Source organism: Ahaetulla prasina, chromosome 6 (assembly GCF_028640845.1).
Source record: "Ahaetulla prasina isolate Xishuangbanna chromosome 6, ASM2864084v1, whole genome shotgun sequence".
In the NCBI taxonomy this organism is placed as follows: Eukaryota; Metazoa; Chordata; class Lepidosauria; order Squamata; family Colubridae; genus Ahaetulla; species Ahaetulla prasina.
Genome location: NC_080544.1, coordinates 23,022,750 through 23,039,368, shown reverse-complemented (window position 1 = coordinate 23,039,368; position 16,619 = coordinate 23,022,750). Strand labels below are relative to the sequence as shown.

General features: G+C 46.1%; 1 protein-coding gene across 3 annotated transcripts in view; it reads left to right on the top strand.

Annotated features, from left to right (window-relative positions):
• Window positions 1–16,619, top strand: part of UNC5B (unc-5 netrin receptor B) — a 321,982-nt gene that overhangs the window by 265,140 nt on the left and 40,223 nt on the right. For all 3 annotated transcript variants that reach the window (XM_058189390.1, XM_058189389.1, XM_058189388.1), the window contains exons 5-7: window positions 4,330–4,510; window positions 7,072–7,239; window positions 10,509–10,673. In XM_058189390.1, the coding sequence (XP_058045373.1) occupies window positions 4,330–4,510; window positions 7,072–7,239; window positions 10,509–10,673 (514 nt within the window). The remainder of the gene's footprint in view (window positions 1–4,329; window positions 4,511–7,071; window positions 7,240–10,508; window positions 10,674–16,619) is intronic.

Here is a 16,619-nt window from a genome sequence, read left to right as displayed (position 1 = left end):
AAATAGGACAAGACGTTGAATTTGGGGGCAAGGCAAGGCTGCCTGTGACATATCTCAGTGCAGTGAAGACGGAATGGCTACGCAATTTCTGGAGATCATTGGTTGCTTGCCTGGGGAAACTGCTGGGGAAAATAATCTGGGCCAAATTTTAAAAATACCCGGAGTTGAGGTTCTCTGTATCTAAATCCTCAGTTTATAACAGCTCATTTAGGGACCATTTGAAGTTACAACAGCACTGAAAAAAAAGTGACTTATGATCATTTTTCACACTTACGACTATTGCCACGGTGGCGCAGTGATTAGAATGCAGTACTGCAGGATACTTCTGCTGACTGACTGACTGACTGCCAGCTGCCTGCAGTTTGGCAGTTCAAAGCTCACCAGGCTCAAGGTTGACTCAGCCTTCCATCCGTCCAAGGTTGGTAAAATGAGGACTCAAATCGTTGGGGGCAAGAGGCTGACTCTGTAAACCGCTTAGAGAAGGCTGTAAAAGCACTGTGAAGCGGTATATGAGTCTTAAGTGCTATTGCTTTTGCAGCATCCCCATGGTCACCTGATCAAAATTCAGGCCCTTGGCAGCTGACTCATATTTACGACGGTAGCAGTGTCCCAAGGTTAGGTGGCCACTTTTTGCCACCTTCTGAAAAGCAAAGCCAACGGGGAAGCCAGATTCTCTTAACAACCGTGTTAGTCACTTAACAACTGCAATGATTCACTTAACAACTTTGGCAAGAAAGGTCGTAATCTGGGACAAAACTCACTTAACAACTGTCTTACTTAGCAGCAGGAATATTGGGCTCAATTGTGGCGGTAAGTTGAGGACTACCTTTGTTTTATGATTCTGTTTCCTTACCTCCCACAGAAGTTTGTACTAGCTTCATTAGGTATATTGGTTCAAGAAGATGTGCATCTCCTGACTTATCTTCCTTCTTTCCTTCCTTCCTCTATTATTAATAAGAAAATTTTGTTTTACGAATTTCGGTTGCTGAGATATATCTTCTTCTAATTTGCCGGCAGTTGGTAATGAAAAACCTCCCGCCTTCCTCCCACAGCTGGGCACATCTGTGCTTTCCCTTGAAGGTGCTTTGGGAGGGTGAATAATGATAGGGAAACGTACCATTCCACACACACACACCCCCGCATTGCAGATTGTTAATAAATCATATGAAGTTTCAGCCTCACCCAGAATTTCTGCCCAGCCTTCCTTGAGTTTACACCTCTCAAATGAGGGCTTGTTTCCTCGAGTTAACTCTGCAACCGTAGTAAAATTCCAGCTGTGAAGATTGGCACCTAGCAGACAGATGTTTATGGTCCGAAAGTGAGCCTGTTAGGGAAATGAGTTGCCAGGTGAAGAGGGAGAGGGGTTGTGATGGATAGCACCACGCTGGGGCCTCCCGTCTGTTTTCATTATTCAGCAGAAGTGTTTATTTTAGGCAGTGGATCTGTTATTCTGACATCTAATAATGTGCTTAACCTCAACACCTGTTCCATCCTGCCACCTACGTAGGCTGATCAGCCATTAACCCCTGACAGAATTTAGTAAAGAAAACACTGAACAAATTGTTTTTCCCGAGAAGGGGATAGAAAAAGAACCATTAGCGCTTGGCAAGATCAACAATCCATGGCCTTTCCTACTGAATGTATTCTCTTCTCCTCTGCTGCAGACTTTGGTTCCCAGTAACTCAGTGAGATCTGCATAAAGAACTGGTGCAGGCAGTGGCGAAATCCAATTTTTTTTACTACCGGTTCTGTAGACGTGGCTTGGTGGGCGTGGTGTGGTGTGGCTTAGTGGGCGTGGCTTGGTGGGCATGGCAGGGGAAGGATACTGAAAAATCTCCATTCCCTTCCTACTCCTTGGGGGAGGATATTGCAAAATCTCCATTCCCACCCAGCCAAAGGTGGTATTTGCCGGTTCTCTGAACTACTCAAAATTTCCGCTGCCAGTTCTCCGAACTGCTCAAAATTTCCACTACTGGTTCTCCAGAACCTGTCAGAACCTGCTGGATTTCACCCCTAGGTGCAGGCCAAGGGCTGGGTTTTTCTTTAGGCCGGTGGATCCTATTTCTGTAATAAAACTTGCTAAATTTCAAGATTGAGCACATTATGCGGCAGGGAGGGGAAGTCAAAAAATCTGTTGTCTCTCTCTCTCTCTCTATTTATCTGTTATTTGTGATTTTGAACATCAGGATTAGGGTAAAGAAATGGTTCCAATCTGGCACTACATATGCATAGAATCTGGAGCCGGGAAGGTGAAGATAATGTCTTGATGGTTCTGCAGAAAACTTTTAATTGCAGGAGCAATGATAGTTTAATGATTTCTTCAACATGGTCACTCATGTGGTCTATAAGCTTAGAAGATATGCAGACAGTAGTCATTGATTTTGCATTTCCTCCCTCCCTCCCTCCCTCCTTCCTTCCTTCCTTCCTTCCCTCCCTCCCTCCCTCCCTCCCTCCCAGAAGTTCTTTGGCTAGGGATGGTTTGTTGAACAAAGTCCTGGTTTGAAATTCATGACTTTCACAATGTGACTTTGGCGCACAATAAGGCAAAGCAGAATATAAATGCAGCCAAGGAATGATCTGGTCTTTTGCTACTTTGCAAGCAAACAGCCAGACAAATTAGGCCATTCCAGACCCAACCATTTTAAAACAAAGTTAAAAATAGAATTGCCTGTACATAAGGAAAACCATCCTTTCTCAAATAATGAGCAAAACCAGGTGCATTTTAGCATTCTTTATATATCTCTTCCAGTTTACTCAGCTATCATTTTATGGCAATTGCTTGCAACATCATGAAATAATTGTGTACATACCAGTTGGGGCTTTCCCCTATGTGCTGCGTAAGGCAAAAACACCATTTGTACATGCCATATGTACAGGTAGCCCTCAACTTAAAGACCACAACTGAGCCCAGAATTTACGTTGCTAAGTGAGAGATTTGTTCAGTGAGTTATACTCCATTTTACGACTTCCCTTGCCATATTTGTTAAGTGAATCATTGCTGTTGTGATGTTAGAAACGTGGTTGTTATGTGAATCTGGCTTCCCCATTGACTTTGCTTGTCATAAGGTTGCAAAAGGGGATCACGTGACCCCGGGAGAGTGCAGATATGGTCATAAATACGAGTCAGTTGCCAAATATGGTCTGAATTTTGATCACGTGAACATGGGGATGCTGCATTGGTCGTAAGTAGAAAAAATGGTCATAAGTCACTTTTTTCAGTGCCGTTGTAACTATGAACAGCCACTAAGCAAACTGTTGTAAATTTATTGGGCCTCTATATCAATTTTGGATGGCAAATGGCCCAGGCGTCTCAGAGAAGGCTACACTTCAAAGACAATCACAAATTTCCATCTTTAAATTGCTGTTGTAGTAGAAGGAACTATTTCGGGAGAGGGTATTTAATTTTTATTTCTAATGATAAGAGTTATTGTCTTTGTCAGTATTCTGAGTAACGCACCCGTCAAAAGCAGAACTTAGAGGCAGGTAGATTCCTCCGAGAACATGATGTTTATGGGATACATCGTATCGGCATAGTCGGTGAAAACCAACGCTAAAAGTTCCTGTGGTTTTCACCTAATTAAAAGAACAAAAGTCCCACCTCCCAGATGTCACCGGTCACATTGTCCAATGAATATAGCTGGCAGGCTGCTTGGTCATTCCTCTCCTCCTTCAGCAGCCACCTGTTGAGATTTATTTATTTATTTATTTATAATTACATTTCTATACCGCATCATCTCCCGAAGGACTCAGGGCGGTTTACAGCCATATTAAAATACACACACTACCAATATGTAAAAACAATTAAAATCAAATATTTAATGGCCGAATCACCAAAACGGTCAGAGACCGATTTAAAACCCATTTAAAATTTCGCTAAAATATTTCTTAGGCTAGTCCCGCTCGGTGAAATAATAAGGTCTTCCGTTCCCGTTTGAAGGCCCGGAGGTCGGGGAGTTGGCGTAACCCCGGAGGTAGCTCGTTCCATAGGGCCGGTGCTGCCACAGAGAAGGCCCTCCCCCTGGGGGCCGCCAACCTACATTGTTCGGTCGACGGCACCCTGAGGAGGCCCGCTCTGTGGGAGCGCACAGGCCGCTCTGTGGGAGCGCACAGAGATGACCTTGATTCCCACAGGAATTTTTTTTTGTTTTGACTGTTGCCGGATCTATATACTTTCCCCCTCTCTTCGCCCTCTCGGGCTTCGTGGCAACTATGATTCAGCAAAAGATGGCTTCAGCCAGGTTTGCTTCAGAGTTGACAGTCTTTTGTTTTCTGCCTGCCCCAACCTTTTATCATCTCGTTTTCTTTTTCTCTTTCCGAAACTTAATATAGGTGGAGTGGCTGAAGAATGAAGATGTGATTGATGCTTCCCAGGACACAAACTTCCTGATAACTATAGATAACAATCTTATCATCAAGCAGGCTAGGCTTTCTGATACGGGCAACTACACCTGCGTGGCAAAAAACATTGTTGCCAAGCGGAGGAGCACCACGGCCACGATAATTGTTTATGGTAATGATTTTTGGAGAATTTGGAGGGATGGGAGTCTGTGGGAATGAAATCCCGTTTCTGCGGGAGAATGCGAGGAATACAGTTTGCTGCAGTTGCTGATCTTACAAACGTTATAACAAGTTCAGACTCATTGTATTGGGTTGGGAAAGCATCAGGGAATGTCAGGGATATAGACTTAGAAGATAAAATATCGCACCGGAAGGAGATAATGGAAAACCGGTTCTATGTTGTTGCTAAGAAAAGAGCACGGACACCATCTATGAAGTTGCCAGAGGTTGCACATGACTCAAAGGAGACCACTCTGCCTTTATGTTTATTTGGTTTATGAAGGCATTTGAAATGTGACCCCATCTTATGCATCGCTGGTTCAGAACCAAATCTCATTGATTTCATTAGGACTTCTAGCCTCATGAAATTGCAACATACAGTAGGTCTTTGGTTTAATAAACAACTAGGTACATTTAACAAAGATGTACAGTAGTGGCCAAAATTGTGGAAACCTTTTGGGAAAAGTGTACTTTCTAAAACTAGCTAATAACACCACTTTTTTTTTTGAGCTAGTACCATAAAATTAAGTATCAACGGAAAGATAATTTAATCAAGAATGTAATGCAATGACTTTTACGAAGGATTTGCCATTAGAATAGCAGTTACAGTATAAAGAAGAAAAGTGAAACAGGTAGAAAAAAAATGAGATATACAAAAATTATCCCCACGTCAGTTAATACTTAGTTAGCATGAATGACGGCCTTACAACGTCTTCCCATGGAGTGAACCAAGTCTTTTAGTTCTGCAGCTGTTATAATGTGAAACCAAGATTGAATGATTGTTTCTATTAACTGGGTTTTATTGCTGGGTCACTTCTGACTAACAAGTTTCTCTAGTCGGCTCATAGATTTTCAATTGGGTTAAGCTATTCCCAAGCCATTCCAGCAGTGGAATATGATTATCTTGAAACACACCCCAAAAAGTGGTGGTGTTAGCCATCAAATCTCAAAAATACACTTTTCCCAAAAGTTTTCCACAATTTTGGCCACTATACTGTACAAAAGACTTTCACATTTGTTGATTGGAAGCAGGGAATAGGCACTCAGAGAAGGAAAGATGTTATTTCTGGTGAAATTTACAGGACTTCTCAGAATAACTTATGGAAACAGCCATTTCCCAATCTTATCACAAGAAACCCAATTGTGATGTACTAGTAGCTGCCCCGGTTTATCATCTGAAATATGAAGAGCAAGCTAAAGGAATCTTAGAGGCAACACGAAGAACGTCTTACTTTAATTGCCTTTATTGGTTCTATCAAGAGACTAGAACTGTGATAGCGAATCTGTGATACACACGCCTCCTGCCCGCCAGCATGCGCGAGGGGCGGGTCCCATGCTGGAGATGCGCACGCATGCCCTGGGGGGGGGTCACGCGCACATGCCCAGGGGGCAGGGGGGAGCGCAGTGGAATGGCCCATTTTTGGTCTAGCAGGCCTCCCTGCAGCCTCCTGGGACCAAAAACAGGCTGCGGGGGAGCCTGCTAGGCCCAAAATGAGGTGGGGGATCGCACACGCATATGCGGGGGCGTGTGGGGAGTCCAGGGAGCACTTTCAGCACGCGATGACAAAAAGGTTAGCCATCACTAGGATTTCCAAACTGATATTCAGCAGCAATTCAGTTTTTCAGACATGAATCTTTCCTTCTGTTACCAGGATTTGCTGAGGACAAAACCTGGCACCTTTGTGTACCAATCTGTGTCACCTTCCCTAATTCTCTGAAGGATTTTCTCAGTTTAATTTCTTTAGCCAATACCAAATTCTCATCAAATCCTGGCGATATTCCCAGAGCTCTGTTGAACTATGTACTCCTCTAACCTTCCTTATATGATTGGGGCTAGTTCTCATATTGTCTCAGAAATAGTCCTCTTTGGTTTTTGACTCTTGTTTTATCCTTATCCTCTTGATTGCTCTGATTATAGGAAATCAAATAATATCTTCCAGAAGAATGTTAATAATAGCTGGGACAACCATTGTGATGAAGAACTGTTGCATGTCTAAGGAGATGCCTACAGTATAGAACAGTATTGGTGAATCTTTTCAGCACCGAGTGGAAGCTGATTCTCTGGTATCTAGCATGCGCATGCATGCCGGTTACCTGGTCTTCCGGTTTCTGGCGCACATGTGTACACGAAGACCATCTGGTTGGTGCCTTGCATGTGCTGGCAACCTAAAGCTTAGCTTCCCAGCACCCGCATGCGTGCCACAGAGCTGCTCTTCTGGTTTCTAGCGCTCCTGTGCATGCAAAGACCAACTGCCCAGCTCCCACATGTGTGCCGGAATCCAGAAGAGCAATGGGTAACGACCGGCGTGCTTGGAGAAATGGCTCTGCGTGCCACTTCCGGCACTCATGCCATAGGTTTGCCATCACGGGTATAGAATATCTTCCATGTAGTTATTCCATGTGGGAAAATGGCAGTGTATGATTTGGCTGAGACAAAAGGGGACTTGTTAGGAGGTTGTGTTTCAGTTTTTTCCCCCTCACTTTATTTGTTTTTGTTTCCTCCCTCACTCCTAGTGAATGGTGGATGGTCTACCTGGTCAGATTGGTCCTCGTGCAGCAACCGTTGTGGCCGTGGATGGCAGAAGCGCACCCGCACCTGCACCAATCCAGCGCCACTCAATGGTGGCTCTATTTGTGATGGACAATCTTTCCAGAAGCTTGCCTGCACTACCATGTGCCCAGGTAGGTTCAGCTGGGGAGGATATTGCTTTTCAGATCATTGGATCAGAGCACTCATTTATCCTGCTCAAGGAGGCTAATAATGATGTTGAGCCTCTGATCTTGAATTGTGAGCTTCTGTCATAAGAAAAAGGTGACCCATTTCTGAAAAATATTTCCTTTACTCTGTCTGAGCTGAAGGATGGTCAACCCGCTCTTTTGCTCCTCTGAAGCAATTATTCTCAGCTTGTGGCTGACTTGACTTCTTGACCAGCAAAGTCCCAACTATTTTTATGAATATTTGCTTTCCTGTGCTATCCTGCTTACACATACATGCACGCGCGCGTGTGCACACACACACACACACACTCACACACACACACACGTAACTGTGGTTTAGTGCAGGGGTCTCCAACCTTGGTCCCTTTAAGACTTGTGGACTTCAACTCCCAGAGTTGTTTGGCCAGCTTTGCTGGCTGAGGAACTTTGGGAGTTGAAGTCCACAAGTCTTAAAGGGACCAAGGTTGGAGACCCCTGGTTTAGTGGGTTTATTAATATTCCCCAGCAATTCCCTTCACCAAAACCTCAGAACTGTCCCAATTAAGTCAAGCCAAACGCAGACCAGTGCTAATCACAGAACAATGACCAATGAATCCTAAAGGCACTTGAAAGTTTCCCAAACAAGATAAACCCACCAGGCAAAGTTAAATCCACAATACAAGAGGGTTCACGAGGCAAGAAAAATCCAGAGTTCACAAGGCCCGAGGCAAGTCAAGGCACAGTGTCAATCCAAAGGAAGGCAAGAATCACAACGACCAGAAAGCACACCGCTAGGAAATGAACACGTCATTCCCAGCATCGTTTCCATCTGTCTGCTGTGCTAAATAGCCAGCTTCTGGTGCAGCCCATCAAGAAGAGTGAGGCTGCTTCCTCGCGAGTACTCTGGCTGACCTTCTCTGCTCCTGCCTTTTCTCTGCCCTGCATGTTCTTGGATCAGGTGCAGCAGGCAGTTCCCCTTCCTCATCACTGATCAGCTGCAACTACATGCTTTCCCTACCTGAAGCCCCAGGGTTGTCCTGCTGCAGCTGTGCTTCAGCCAAATCCCTCTCAGACCAGTGGTAGGATGCTGCCGGTTTAACAACCAGTTCAGTGATTGCGTGCTTCGCTGCGCACTTTAGTGCGCATGCATGCACAGTTTTACAAATATTAACCTTCTGTGTTACCACTTGGGAGTAACACAGCTGAGACACAGCAATCCGCTCTGCCACACCAATCAGCTGAGAAGATAAAGCTAAGTAGAGTGCAGGGGCGGGCAGGCGGACCAACCTGATCGTCGGAGCGAACCGGTTCATTCCCAGCTGATTGTCGGAGCTATCGTTTCTCCCGAACCAGTCTGAACCGATAGAATCCCACCCTGTCTCAGATGGCTGCTTGGAGCCATTAACCAACTCCCCTCCAGATGTGCGTAGAACTGGTTCATCTTCGAGAAGACATCTGAAGAGATATCTGGGGAAGTCATTGCATTTCCTTAGCTGTGCTTTAGAGACCTTGAAAGATGATGCAAAGCCATGTAAGGTGGCCTTCTCCTTTTTCTTTCATTTTCTTTCTCTCTGGAATAAAGAGTAAATATTGCCAGTTGAGTCATCTGTTCGATTGAAATAATACAACTTGTTATTGTTTTCTTGACACAAGGAGGCCAAGCTAGTTTTGAGGCTCATACTGTGCATCTGACAGTATCTAGGGAAAGTTACAAGATGGCTATCATTCAAAACATGGTGTTTTATTTCCCAGATGGGCATCAAAATCAAAACATTATACTAGATTTTCCCAACCTGGTGCCCTTCAAATGCTGCACTGTAATTCTCATAATCTCCTGTAAATGTCACAGCATCTGCTAGTCGCAGCAAGACGTAGTATTTCAAAGTACTGGCAAAAAGAACAATCTTCTAACATTTGCAGCCTGGAGAGGGGAAAAAAAATAGGATGAACATTATAGTAAGGAAAAACAGTAAAAGCTGCTTTGTGAGAATCCCGGATATTTTAATCTAGTTGTTTTTGCCAGCTTCAGGAGTAAAATGCATATAGTTTATGACAGAATGCTGGACCCTAAGATAAATCATGCTGTGAAATGCATTTGCTTGATGAATTTGTTCCATTTGGTATGGATTTTGAATTTATATTTTATGATGAATTGAGATTAGAACTTGCAAATGTTGCAAGAACACTTTGGGGTAGCCAGAATTATGACCTATGAAGTAGAAAGTTTTTTTTTTATTATTTTAGATCACATATATCCCCTTTATCACACCAGATAACCATAGGCAGATCCCGGTGTCTTAGCCCAGCAGCAAATAATAAATTGCATAAATAAGAAGGAAATTATTGTCTACTACCTCAGTCTGCGAGAATTCTAAACAGTGTGCAAATACTGAAATTAAAGCAATTGCAACACCATCATCATAATGATTTTAATGCAAAATTCAAAAATTAATTCAGGTAGCCCCCGGGTTACGAGCATTCCCTTAGCAAACATTGAAAGTTACATAAAAAGTGTCCCCTCACGTTTGCGAACAAGGCCTGAAATTACAAATCTTGCAGCACCACAGCAGTTGTTCGCCCTTACGAACAACTGCAAAGGCTCTGCAACATTCGTCCAGCACATTGCCAGCTGAAATGGAGCTTCTGAGGGGAGGATCTGCCTCTCAGAAGCCCCATTCGGGCATCCAGAAACCTCGCCCGGCATGTTGTAGGCCAAAATGGAGCTTCTGAGGGGAGTATCCACCCCACAGAAGCCCTTTCAGGAGTCCAGAGGCCTTGCCTGGCTTGTTGCTGGCCAAAATGGAACTTCCAAGGGGAGGATCCCTCCTCAGGAGCCCCATTCCGCCCTCCGTAGGCCCCCCCTGGCCCGTTGCAGGCCGAAATGAAAGCCTCCGGGGGCCGGGATGCCTTGGGTGGCCTTAGGCAGGTGGCCTGTTCCATCAGTAGCTCCCCCACATGACCTTCCCCATCCTGAAATACCTCATGTGCACTTAACGAGTCTCGCATTCAATTAGCGAATGCGTGGGCGAAAGGAGGGAGTGATCTCATTCAAGGTATGCGATTCACTTCCATGAATGGAATGGGCAGGCTCCGCTACATTCGTAACTCGAGGACTACCTGTACCAGCCCTAATCTGCAGTAATCACCACCAAAGGCCTTTGATAAGCTTCCCTTTTTGCGCCTATGGATTTCTGATTAGCTTTCTCTGTGCTCATGTGTCTTTTTTTCTTTCTTTTTTTTTTTTGGCAACGCAGTAGATGGAGCTTGGACTGAATGGAGCAAGTGGTCAGCCTGTAGCACCGAGTGCACGCACTGGAGGAGCCGAGAATGCATGGCCCCATCTCCCCGAAATGGAGGCAAGGACTGTAGCGGCGTCCTGCTTGATTCCAAGAATTGCACCGATGGGCTCTGTATGCAAAGTAAGTTCAACCTGTAAAGGCTGGGAAAGAGAGAGCTAAGATCAAGAGTCAGAAACGTTCAAGGTGATGATTGAGATCTTTCTAAGGCCTTGTAAACTGTGAGGCGCCTTCTGAAGGTGTGTCTGAGAAGATCGGTGAGACGCACTTGCTGAATCTGTCTGCTCCCAGCTTCTCTAGGATAATTTTAATGTTTAAGCCTAAACTAGTCCTTTGACCACAAATTGCTATAGAACTTACAGGATAGTGTTCATGCTTGCAAATCTGGAACATTATATACCGTATTTTTCGGAGTATAAAATGCACCTTAGTTTTTGGGGAGGAAAATAAGAAAAAAGCTGATGGGCAGGTGGATTGGCCTCCTGGAATACCCCCAATCAGCTGTTCCCAGAGGTGAATTTTAGCAACAGGTTTCTTGGTTGTGAGCTCTGTACCTTGCTTTTTTTTTTTTGCTCTTTTTTTCTGCCTCTGAAACACCGTTTCAGAAAAAACTTTTTTCGGCCTCTAAAAGCCTCTGAAACAGAACTTTAGAAAAAAAGCCTCTGATGCTCTGTTTGGAGGCTACTTTTCAGAAGCTCTGTTTGGGGGCTTCTTTTCTGAAGCTTCTTTCAGCCTCTGAAACCTCCGTTTGAGAAGCTGGGTGGGGCTACATTCAGAGTATAAGACGCACCCAGATTTTCACCCTATTTTTGGGGGGGGGGGAAGGTGCATCTTACACTCCAAAAAATACGGTACTTGCAGAGAAGTGATGGGGTGCTAATTCATACTGAGTACTTTCTAGCAGCAAGCTTTGAGTTCATTCTACGTTCTGCATAAAATAAGCCAATTGTACCAGCTTTTTCAGTGAATCATTTCAGATCTGGTTTGATGGATTGGGATTTCAAATAGGAACAATTTGTAAGGATACATGGTTTGGGATCAAGCCGTGGATACTGAAAATTAGTGAAGACAAATTGCACGTGTCTTGTGGCTTAAGCTAGCAAATGCTTGAAATGAAAGTCTGCATCACTCCAAATAATTCCATCTTCTTTGTTATAAAGATAGTCCTTGAGTTACGACCGTAATGGAGCCTGCCCATTTTGGTTGTAGGTCATAACAACTGTAAAATTGGGAATTCTATGGCAGCCATCGTAAAAGAAGTTTTGTGGTTGTTAAATGAACCCTGTGATTGTTAAGTGAGCCAATGGTTCATTATTGATGCAATTTTGCCAAAAACTAGTAACTGACCATGGGTGGGGGGGAGGGATGACCATCAGAATTTCAGATCCAAGTCACCTTTTTTGGGTGGGGATTAACTTCAAATAGTCACCAAGGATCGGTCATAAGTCAAGAACTACCTGTATTAAACTATTCCATTAAAAATCAACTTTCGTGTGATCTACAGACTAATTTTCTTCTCTGAGATACGTCATTTTAAAAAACGACGTGATTGAGAGTCTGTAGTGAAAATTAGCGAATTAAAACACCTCTTCTTCTTGACTAATTTTGTGTCACAGTCTTGAAGGTTAATATTCTGCAAGCAAATGGAAGTATCATCCTTGATATATTCGGCCTTCTATTTAAAATTCCTTTAATATTAATGCAGGCGGAAAGACCTATTAGACATGTTAGATTCGGGCAATAACGAGGCAGGAGACCAGGGTAGTGACAACAGCTCTTTACTATATGGTGAACCCAGCAACCGGGCTGGGGAAAAACCTCTCCTTATATACAGTTTAACCGGCGGCTTCAACCAATCAGCAACGTGCTTGTTTCCCGCCAAAATATTTAAAGATACATTACACTCCTTCCCTCCCAGAAAACACTTTACCTATATATTTACATTATATTTACATATTACTTTTCAACGTAATCACGTAAATAGACTGGGCGTCTCCTGATTCTTTCGGACCTGCGCAGTACAGTCTCTGGGAGCGGGTTGAGTTGACCGGAGGGGCTGTTTGCTCCTCTCGGCTCCTCCTCTAGGCCATCCGGCCCTGGATTATTTGCCGAGTCGTCCCTGCTGTTTTCTACAGGAACCATTGGGCGTCGCTGGACCTCCGGGAATTCAGTTAAGTCCTGCGATTTTCCCGGGTTTGAGTCAGCTGTTGGTTCAAACATGGAATAGTCAGGGCCTGTTTCTTCTGACTCGGGTTGTTCGGCTAACCGTTTCCTCAATTGGTCTATATGTCGCCTCCATACTCGGCCATCCGTTAATTCTACCAAGTATGATTTGGGACCTGTTATGTTTAGAATTTTTCCTGCTACCCAGGTCGGGCCCTCCCCATAGTTGTGTGCCCATACCTGGTCACCTATATCCATTCCTCTTGTCTTTTCAAGTCCCCCCTTGTATCCCTCTGGTGTATAGTTGGGATTTAAACGATCTAGTGGGCACCTGAGTTTTCGGCCCATTAGTAATTCGGCAGGGCTTCTGCCGGTGGTGGCACAGGGGGTTCGGTGTTGGACGGCTAGGAAAATGTCTATTTTTGATTGCCAGTCGCCTGGCTTGAGTCTGGACAATGCCTCTTTCGCGCTTCGGACGAAACGCTCTGCAAGGCCATTTGTCGCAGGGTGGAAAGGCGCCGAGAGGGCATGCCGGATGCCCTCTTCTGCCAAGTATTCCTCAAACTGTGTTGCCGTGAATTGCGGGCCGTTATCGGAAACTAATGTGTCGGGCAACCCATGTGTTGCAAATAGGTGCCGTAGGACTGAGATCACGGCTTCGGCTGTCATGGATCTCATGAGAATGATTTCCAGCCATTTGGAGTAGGCATCGACTACTACCAGGAATGTTTGGCCGTGGAAGGAGCCGGCAAAATCAATGTGGATTCTCGACCAGGGCCCTTGGGGTCTTTCCCATTTCCGAACCGTGGCCGTTGGGGGTAGAGGTCTGGACTCTTGGCAGGCCTGGCATTTCCCTACCCTTTCAGCTATTTCTGAGTCCATTAAGGGCCACCACACATAGCTTCTCGATAGACCCTTCATCCTAACGATCCCTGGGTGACCCTCGTGCAGGAGATCCAACACCCTTTTTCTTAATTTCTCTGGGATCACCACTCTATCCCCCCATAGCAGGCACCCCCCTTGAGCCGAAAGTTCCCCCCGTTTTTTTACAAATTCTTTAAAACGCTCGCCCGGCGCAGCGGGCCACCCTCTTTGTACCCAACCAAGTACAGTCCTCAAAATAATGTCCCGGTATGATGCCCGAGCCACCTCCTTAGACGTGACTGGGCCAGAGTCCAGAGAGTCAATTAGCAGGATGGGCGTCCCCGGAGTGGGGTCTTCGATCGCCCCTGGTAGTGGGCATCTGCTTAAGGCGTCCGCATGCCCCAACTCTTTTCCGGGTCGATGCTGCAGCTTGTAGGAATAAGCGGCTAAGAAGATAGTCCATCGGGTCAATCGTGGCGAGAGTGCCACAGGCGTTGGGCGGTCGCCCGCCAGTATCCCTAACAGAGGTCTATGGTCTGTAACAATTTCAAAGTCTCTACCAAAAACGTATTCGTGAAACTTTTTTACCCCTGACACAATTGCTAGCGCTTCCTTATCTAACTGGCTATAGTTCCTCTCTGTCGAGGACATCGTTCTGGAGTAGAAGGCTATTGGGGCTTCTGTGCCGTTTGGAAGTCTGTGGCTGAGCACAGCCCGTAAGGGGAGGCATCGCAAACCAATAATAATGGTAATGAGCTATGATACTGGACCAGTAAGCTATCGCTCGAGAGTAGGTTCTTTAGTGCTTCGAAAGCCCTAGCTTCCGACTTTCCCCAAGACCAAGCAGTATTCTTTCCCAGAAGCTTATGCAGCGGCTCAGCAACGGTTGCCTTGTTTTTTAAAAAGACCGCGTAAAAATTCACTAGCCCCAGGAATGCCTGTAGCTCTGTTTTGTTTTTGGGCGCTGGAGCCTTTCTTATTGCCTTGACCTTGCTTTCAGTGGGGTGAATTCCCTTCTTGTCTATTCTGTAGCCCAAGAACTCTACGGATTCTACCCCTATCTGGCATTTGTTCACTTTAACCTTTAGACCGGCTGACCGGAAAATGCCCAGAACTTTTCTCAAGCGCTCCCCCAATTCTTCTAAATTTTCAGCTGATATCAATACATCATCGAAGTAGGGGACTACCCCTGGGAGCCCTTGCAGAAGTCGCTCCATTAAATTTTGGAATAGCCCCGGTGCCACACTCACCCCAAATTGTAATCGGGTACACTTGAAAGCACCTCTGTGAGTCACAATCGTTTGGGCTTCGGCTGTGTTGGCGTCTACGGGCAGTTGTTGATAGGCTTGAGCCAAGTCTAACTTTGCAAAGACTTGCCCTTGCCCCAGCGAGTGCAGCAAGTGTTGCACCACGGGAACCGGTGGCGCTTTTCTGTAAGGCTTTGTTTAACGTCGCCTTGTAGTCAGCGCAGATTCTAACTGACCCATCTGGTTTCACTGGGGTGACGATTGGCGTCTCCCACTTTGCGTGATCGACTGGCACCAGAATCCCCTGATTTATGAGCTTGTCTATCTCCTTGTCAATCTTAGGTTTAAGGGCAAAAGGGACTCTCCTTGCCTTTAACCTAATGGGGGCTACCTGGGGGTCTAAGTTGAAGGAAATAGGGGTCCCCTTGTACTTGCCCAGGCAGTCCTTGAAGACATCTTCGAACTCGTTCATGAGTGTGTCTTTTAGGTTACAGTCACTTCTGTAGATGCCAGTCACTCCCATGCCCAATGCACGGAACCAGTCTAGTCCCAACAGACTTGGCAGGGTCCCTTCGACTATCGTGATGGGCAGGGTCTTCTTGTGTGGTCCGTACTCGACGCGGACGGAGGTGGTCCCTCGAACAGGGATGCGATTCCCTTGGTAGTCGTGCACTCGTAGCCGTTGTGTTTGCAGTTTGCGTTTGGCGGTTTTCGGCAAAGCTTTTGCAAAAGTGTCCCAGGACATGATTGTGATCGCTGACCCTGTGTCCACTTCTAGTCGGCACGGCACTCCTTCGATCTTCGGTCTGGTGAAGATTTTCTTCTCGACGCGGGTTGCTGCACGGCCTATTACAACGGTCGTTCGATTTGAATTCGCGCCCTTTCTGTTTTGACCAATCGCGGGTCGCCTTGCCGATCCTGCGCTCTGATTGGTCGATTTGAATTTTCGGCGGGAAGGTTGGGGTGCTCGACAGACTTGAGCCAGGTGCCCCTTCTTCTCGCACCGCCGACATGTAGCGTCCTTGAACTTGCATCGTTGACGCTGGTGTTGCCCTCCGCAACTTCCGCATTCATCCCGGTCTTCTTTGCCCCTTCTCTCGGTGAGGCAAACTCCCTCCTCATCCTCGCCGTCTGATTCGGTCTGGATTTCTTCGTTGTGCACCGGGGTTTCCTTTGCACTCGCCGTTGGCGTGAGTGGCTTTTGTAGGGTTTCCGCCGCTTGGGTGGACATCTCATGAGCTCTGGCTTCGTCCAGAGCGTTTGCCAGCGTTAGATTGCTTTTTGATAGCAGCCGCCTCCAAACGCATGTCTCTGACCCCACGGATGAGTTGCTCTAGTAGCTCCTCGTCCAAATCTCGGTACCCACAGTCTTTGGAGGCTTTCCTCAGGGCGGCCATGTACTCGCTGATGGATTCGCCCTCTTGCTGTCTGCGCTCTCCAAATTCAAATCGCCGTACGTACTTGGACGGTGTTGGCGCGAAATGGTTCTTTAAGAGATTTTGCAGAGTTTGCCACGATACCGATTGTACCGGCGTTGGCTCTGCCAGGGCTTCCGCGATGTCGATGACCTCGGGACCGCAGTGGCTCAGGAAATATGCCCTTTTGCGGTTGTCTGGAACTCCTTGCAGCTCATTTGCCTCCAGGAAGCTCTCGAAACGGGTCATGTACGTTCCCCATTTCTCCCTGGATGGGTCAAACGGCGCGGGCGGAGTGTAGCTGGCCATCGCTGCGATTCTGCCCTGAGCTTTGCTGGGTTCGGTTCTTTCGTGCGTTCAGCTCGTTCCTGGTGCTCTTA